Raw genomic sequence first — 7122 nt, 5'->3', positions numbered from 1 at the left:
TTTATGTGAATAATTTTTTTAAATGACATATAAAATAATTTTAAAAAATAATAAGATAGTTTTTTTTTAATTATAAATTAGATAATTTAAATTTATTTAAATTACAATTTAAAATCAAATCAATTTAGAGATATATTTTTTAAAATTAAAAATATGAAATATGAATTTTTTTAATAAATAATTTTAGTTGTTTATCAAATAGTCTTACTTAAAAAATGATTTAATTATAAAATCTTTCAAACATGTTTAAAAATTATAAAGATTATGTTTATTCAAAATTTTAAACAATTTTTTTTATCTTGATTTAAAAAATTATCTTTTTAAAAAATTTATATAAGATATTAAAAATTCAAGCAACTTTATATAAGATATTGAAAATTCAAGAAATTTTCATCTTAAATCTTTAAATAATAAGATTATCAAAATGATTATATTTATTTGAACTTTAATTATCAAATTTATATTGCAAATAAATGTAAAAATAATTTAATATTATCTTTATCACTTATTATATCCATTTTAAATTTTAAAAAATTAATTTAAAAATTATTTATTTAATTCTAATAGCCACTAAAGATTTTTTCTATAAATTTAAGACTACAAATGTAATGTATTATTTATTAATTTTTTTTATTTTTCAGTAATTTTTTTCAAGGTATATTCTATTACTATTACAATTTTTTATAACTTTTTTTTAAGATATATTTTATTGTTATTACAGTTTTCATTTTTATGAAAAATAATATTTTTTAAAATTTATTTTTTCTTTTTTCACATATTTTCACATATTTTTCATATTTTGTATAATAATTTAGTCAATATTACTAAAATGAAAGTATGTTAATATTTTTTTATTATTTAATTTATACTTCAATAATATATATATTTTTAAGAAAGGTATAATTTATTTTTATTTGATATAATCTTATAGATATATAAATATTATTGTAAACAAAAATATCCAAAAAAAATAATTTTTTTATTATTTTTGTAAAATTTATTTTTTAATAATAAGTCAATATATATAAAATTTATATATATTATAAAATTTAAAAATTTAAATATAATTTTAAAAAATAATATATATATTCACGTTAAATAAATAAAATTATTTCGCACGTAGCAGGATTATAATATAGATATTTGTTATATTTCAGAAATAATGCCGCTAGTGGAGTTTCTGGTAATTTCAAAATTATCTTTTAATGCCATTTAATAATTCTATTTACATCCCAATTTTTATATAAAACTCATTTTTCTCTACTCCCACATTAAATCCAATTTTTTGCTCAATAAGATAATATTGATTAGATCCAAACCAGTCCAGTCCAGCCGTAGGCAGCAAGCAGATACCGAAAATGGAATCAGATGGAGATGATGGACAGCTGCTGAGCAGAAGGGCTGAGTGGTGTGACGTGACCCCTCTCCCTCAAGATGATGGTCCCAACCCAGTAGTCCCCATAGCCTATAAGGAAGAATTCCGGGAAACAATGGACTACTTTCGAGCCATCTACCAAGCTGATGAGCGCTCCCCTCGTGCCCTCCGTCTCACTCGCCAAGCCATCCTTGTCAATCCTGGCAATTACACCGTAATATATACCTAGTTTATGTCTTGTTTCTTGTTTTTAATGATTTGATTATTGAACTCTGTATTTCTTTTTGTTCGTCGGTGAAGGTGTGGCATTTTAGGCGACAAATACTCCAGACCCTTAATGCTGATTTGTACGAGGAACTGGATTTCCTTCAAAAGATCGCCAGTTCTAATTCGAAGAACTATCAATTGTGGTTAGTGGCATTATTGCCTCATCTTACTATCTTTCATTTTCTCCTTTTTTTTTTTTATTCATACAGAAATATATGTTTTATTTTGAAATTTTAATTCAAGGGACCATGTGTCTAGGATTCTACTCATTTAGGTTAGCCCTCTGCCGACGCTGCAGATGTTGATAATGATTGATTTTTCACTTGCGTTTGTGTAAATGATGCTAACTGCATAAATGGTCTTAAGAGATCCTCTTGTTTGCAATCGGAACAGTTGGAACCGAATAAAAAGGAATTTAATTCTAAGAAGAACTCATTAACAAATCAACTCTCATGTTGTTATCCAGTATTGATTTTATAATTCAAATGAATTAGTTTGAATTTTAATGTTTTTAGTAACAAATAGGAAGAGTGAATTTACTTAGGTTCTGTTTAGTAGGCACTTTTTTTACTTTTCTTTCTCTGGTCCTGGAAGCAAAAATGTAAAAAGCACGTTTTAATGCAAAAAACAAAGTTTCTTTTTGAAGGATTATCCATATGATATGTAATTTCTTTAGATGAGAAAATGCTTGCTTCTATTTTTATATAGACTAATTATTCTCCAATTTGTTTACATTTTAATTTTTTGTCCTTTTTTTTTCCCAATATGGGGCAGGAAGGATTTGAATCAGGTTCTTTGAGTAGGGAGATACATTTACCTGTCATTGTACCAAATGTTTGGATATAATATTTGTCCATTTTTAATCAACTATAAATTTGTTTTTACCTTTTACTTAACAGCAACTTTTCAGAAAACCAAAAACCAAAAATCAAACAGCAAAAGTATCGGCCAAGCAGAGTCTTAGCTTTTCCTTAAAGTGCCTTTAACTTTGTGATGCAATTTCTTATGCACTAAATTGTAATGTGCATGTGTGTGTATTTTTTTTATATTCAAAGGGAGAAACTACTCATAAAAGTGTACAATCATTTATGAGTTTACAAACAATGCATTGTCCACTTCTTCTATGCAAATGTTTAATCAGATTTGTGACAGTAGTACTGGGATCATGACTTCAAAATATTTTCAGTAAAAAACTATGGCTTGCTGTAAAATTTGGATTTTCAAATGAATTCTGCAAAAATTTTAAGGATCTTATTTATTCCAATCATGCTCTCAATGTTTGCAATGATGTGATCCAACTTTTGCAATTCATATGCAACCATTCATATTATGTGCTAATTGTATGCTGAATTTATTATGGAAATGGTTAAAAAATCTTGATCAAATGCTAGTTGTGTCTGATTGTTTCGGATCAATATTAATGTTGTTTAAATCTATAGCAAGATCATGAACTTTCAGGTCTTTAGTCAACTTTTGGTTGGTTTGATGTTTTTTAATCTTTTTAATTTCTCTCTTACCCCATTTCACTCTTCTTACTGTAAAATTCTTAGGCATCATCGGCGGTGGGTTGTTGAGAGATTGGGAACTGATGCTAGAGCCAGGGAACTTCAACTCATTAAGAAGATACTATTGCTTGATGCCAAAAATTATCATGCCTGGTCACATAGGCAGGTTGGTTAAACTTACATTGTAGATTATAATCCAAAGAACCCTTTGAAACCTCTGTTATTTCCTGACTTTTCTTTGGTTGAGTAAGTGGCTAAGCTTCATAGCACCTATTATAATTTACATAAAAATTGAAATTAAAAAATAGGTACATTTTTCCCTCTTTGAATGCAGTGGGTGCTTCAAGCATTAGGAGGCTGGGAAGACGAACTAGATTACTGTCAGAATCTTCTTGAGGAAGATATTTTTAACAATTCTGCTTGGAATCAGGTATGGATGAATTTATTCTTCTTCTGCTTTATGGATCCCAACCATATATATGATGACAATGATACTACCAGATCATCTGTCATTGTTCTCGTCAATTTCAATCAATTACATTCTTCACATCATAATCAATATTTGTTTCCTTTCTTTCGTATTTAATAATGTCAATTTACTTCATTCATTCATTTTTTTTACCTTTTTGCAACAGAGATATTTTGTTGTAACTAGATCTCCTTTCTTGGGAGGCCTCAAAGCCATGAGAGAGTCTGAAGTTAGATACACTGTGGAAGCCATTTTGGCCAGGCCTGACAATGAGAGCCCATGGAGGTACCTCAGGGGTCTTTACAAAGACGACATTGAGGTTTGGGTTAATGATCCTCAGGTCTCATTAGTATGTTTGAAGGTAATTACCACCAAAGGCAATTATGTTTTTGCTCTGAGTATGCTTCTGGATCTTCTATGTCATGGTTTTCAACCAAGCCAAGAGTTCAGAGATGCTGTAGATGCTCTGTGGACTTCAGACACTCACCCACTAGATTCTGACCTCGGAAAAGCAATTTGTTACATCTTGGAGCACGTGGATTCTTTGAGAGCAAGCTATTGGATGTGGCGCAAAAGCAAGCTTCCCTTGGCAGCCTGATAATTGATGGAAAATGGGATGAACGGTAGTTAAACCATCTCTGCTATTTGTGAAAAATGCTTTCTATCTGTTGGCTGGTTAGTCTATGGTTCCATGATTGCATACTACGCATATTGGGTTTCATGCACTTGTTTCCTCTAGTGTGTATTCGTCAAGCATATAAAACTTCAATCAGTCTGACAAAACATTTAATTAGAGATAATGTTGTCAAGGTAAGTTAGAATTACTGAAAGGCACCTTTTGCTTTGTTGCGGTGGTCACCCTGTCCTTTAAAATAAGGTACAAAGTAGTCATCCATAGGATTGGCAATTTAACCCATCACCGACAGTTTCGACCCGACCCGTTCTTAAGTGGTCGATTTTTTTTTTTCAAAATTCGAGTTTCGGATCGGGTAAGATTATGAAACAATTGGGGTTGGGTTGGGTTTGAGTTTTAGGTAAATCCGACTTGACCCGATATTATATAAAAAATTATTTTTTAATTAATTAATTATTTATATATATATTTATATAATAATATTTTTAAATATTTATATTTAAAAAATAATATTTTATATTTTTAAAAATAATATTTTATTAATTTCGAATTAGGTACGGTTTATATAGTATTAGGTCAGGATCGAATTCGGATATAAAAAAATAAAAAAAAAATTCGGATAGAGTCGGATTTGGGTTCGAGGTTAGCAAAATTCGTCTCGAACTTGATTCGATGTCAACTCTAGTCATCCATATAATAGTATTTCAAATTTCATCATGTCATAATTCGTAATGAGTTTTGATGATTGAAGAGAATTGTTGTGCGTCTGTTAAACGGGTCAATGGAAGTTTCATCAATTTGTCATTATATTGGCTGGAAAAGATTATCGCCATTAAAAAGTGGTTGTCCTCAAACTTTAAGTTAAAGGAAATGTGTGAGTCAAATTATGTGTTTGGAGTAAAGATCATAATTAATTAAGGGATCATTCAAAGAGACATTTTGGCTTCTCTAAAGAGACAAACAAGAAGAAGATTCTTGAACGATTCTAGATGCAGAATTGCAAACCCATTGACACTCCAAATGCAAAAGGTGAAAGCTTGAGTTTTGATATGGTTCTTAAGATTTCAAAAGAACGGAAAGAATTGGTTCATATTCTTTATTCTAGTGCTGGCAGCCTTGTATATACCATGACGTGCACTAAATTAAATATCATCTTTGTAGTTGGATTGGTCAGTAGATTTCAATCAAACTCAGGATTTGCAAGCAGTCCAAAGGATATTACGTTAAAGGAACTATTATAATTGAACAGCTATTGCGGTTCAAACTTGAACCTATTGGCTATATAGCATGCTGATTATGGAGGTGATTTAGATGAGCGCAAGTCAACTTCAGGCTATGCATTTTTGCTTATTGGTGGTGTTATCTCTTGAAGCAGCAAGAGACAATCTTGCATTGCTTCATTCACTATGGAGGTAGAATTTATAGCATGTTAACCTTTTTGTTTCAGAAAAAAAAAAAAAAAAAAACCATGCATGCAGGTGCGAGGAAAAATACAATTCGCTTGAAAAAAGTGGTATTCTAGGCCTAATATAGATGCTGTTGTAGTTTTGTTTTACTGATATAAACCAACATGGTTATGGTTATATTGTTTTCGGAATTCTTAATTGTGCATTAATTACCTGAAAAATATATAGTCATGTTTGTTTTAAAAGGTAAAGGGAATAAAACTGTCTCTTAATTTATTCTTTTGCATTGACAATGTCATCTTGTATCACTAGATAATGGGATATAATTCTCTCTCAGCCTTTACTCCCATTTTCTCCTTCAAAAAAAAATCTGTTTCTTTCATTTTCCATTTCTTTGTCTCAATTTATGGCATCTATTTCTTAATTGCTTAGGTTCTTTGTGGAAAGACGAGAGAGAACATGTTAATTACAATCTGTGAAATTCCAGTATTCCATTGCAATTTGATGTTTTTCTTCTACATGCACCTCCATCTCCATCATCATCAAACGTGGTTTTGTTTGATAACTATTAACTCAAATTAATCAACTCGAGATCAGTTATGGAAGAAGTGATCTCATTACAGAACAAGACAAAACACAACTAGAAAAACACTTACTATTGGGACCGGGAAAGGGAACGGTAGATGCGCCAACCCTAGAGGCTAATAACGTAACTTTGAACCAATCATCGGTCGATTGGTGATGAGACAACTTGAACCGAAATCTATATTTGAGTATGATTAGGGTGTACGCATAGAGATACATTTACACAAGTCTGCGTTCAATGCATATTTTAAGGATCCCACTCAGAATGCAGATTTTAGTTGAGTCATTTTTCCAGTTTCATTCAAACGTGTGCTTGTAAATTGTAATTCTCTCTCTGCATCCTGCATATTTTTAATTAATCTTGATTCCAACCACAATTCAACTTGCGAGCAAAATTATTGTAAATTAACTTTCCTCATTAAATAAATCACTTTCCAAGAAAATACTTCCTCCCTTTTTTTTAATATATTTTTTAAAATGTCTTGAAATTATAACTTATTTTTTTAACATCTAAAATTCTTTTTTTTATATATTTTAAAATTATTTTTATACTTTTTGACATTAAAAATCATAAAATTTTAATTTTATAATTTTTTTTTAAATTTAATATTAAATATATTAAAATCAATTTTTTTAAAAAAAATTCTATAAAAATCAATATGCAAAAAATATTTTGGGACAAAGAGTATGTACCAAATCAATAGCACATTTAGCACCATGAATCATCAAATTAATAAATGAATGAAATAGCTACAATAAGTTCGAAAAGCACAATGGAATTATCTATTTGTGCATACCGATTACACATGTCGGTTACTTTGTTTGACGTGTCACAGCCATTACTGGGGCGTAAGGAAGAATTTTCATTTCCTATCAAGTAT

At 29.6% G+C, this 7122-nt stretch overlaps 1 protein-coding gene across 1 annotated transcript; it reads left to right on the top strand.

The window, feature by feature from the left end:
• Positions 1 to 1229: 1229 nt before the first annotated feature.
• Positions 1230 to 4474, top strand: FTA (farnesyltransferase A). Its single transcript, XM_022867210.2, has 5 exons — positions 1230 to 1589; positions 1676 to 1785; positions 3193 to 3313; positions 3482 to 3577; positions 3783 to 4474. The coding sequence occupies exons 1-5, from the start codon at positions 1359 to 1361 to the stop codon at positions 4212 to 4214; spliced, it is 990 nt and encodes a 329-aa protein (XP_022722945.2). The 5' UTR covers positions 1230 to 1358; the 3' UTR covers positions 4215 to 4474.
• The last annotated feature ends 2648 nt before the right edge of the window (positions 4475 to 7122 follow it).

The sequence above is a fragment of the Durio zibethinus genome, chromosome 27 (genome assembly GCF_047325235.1).
Source record: "Durio zibethinus cultivar Kanyao isolate XHJ-2024 chromosome 27, ASM4732523v1, whole genome shotgun sequence".
In the NCBI taxonomy this organism is placed as follows: domain Eukaryota; kingdom Viridiplantae; phylum Streptophyta; class Magnoliopsida; order Malvales; family Malvaceae; genus Durio; species Durio zibethinus.
Note: the sequence above shows the minus strand (reverse complement) of the source record. Positions and strands in the feature narration are given on the sequence as shown.

Coding starts and splice junctions, on each gene's coding strand:
- FTA (XM_022867210.2), top strand. CDS start 1,359: ATGGAATCAGATGGAGATGATGGACAGCTGCTGAGCAGAAGGGCTGAG. Junction 1,590..1,675: donor TCAATCCTGGCAATTACACC/GTAATATATACC, acceptor TCGTCGGTGAAG/GTGTGGCATTTTAGGCGACA. Junction 3,578..3,782: donor ACAATTCTGCTTGGAATCAG/GTATGGATGAAT, acceptor TTTTTGCAACAG/AGATATTTTGTTGTAACTAG.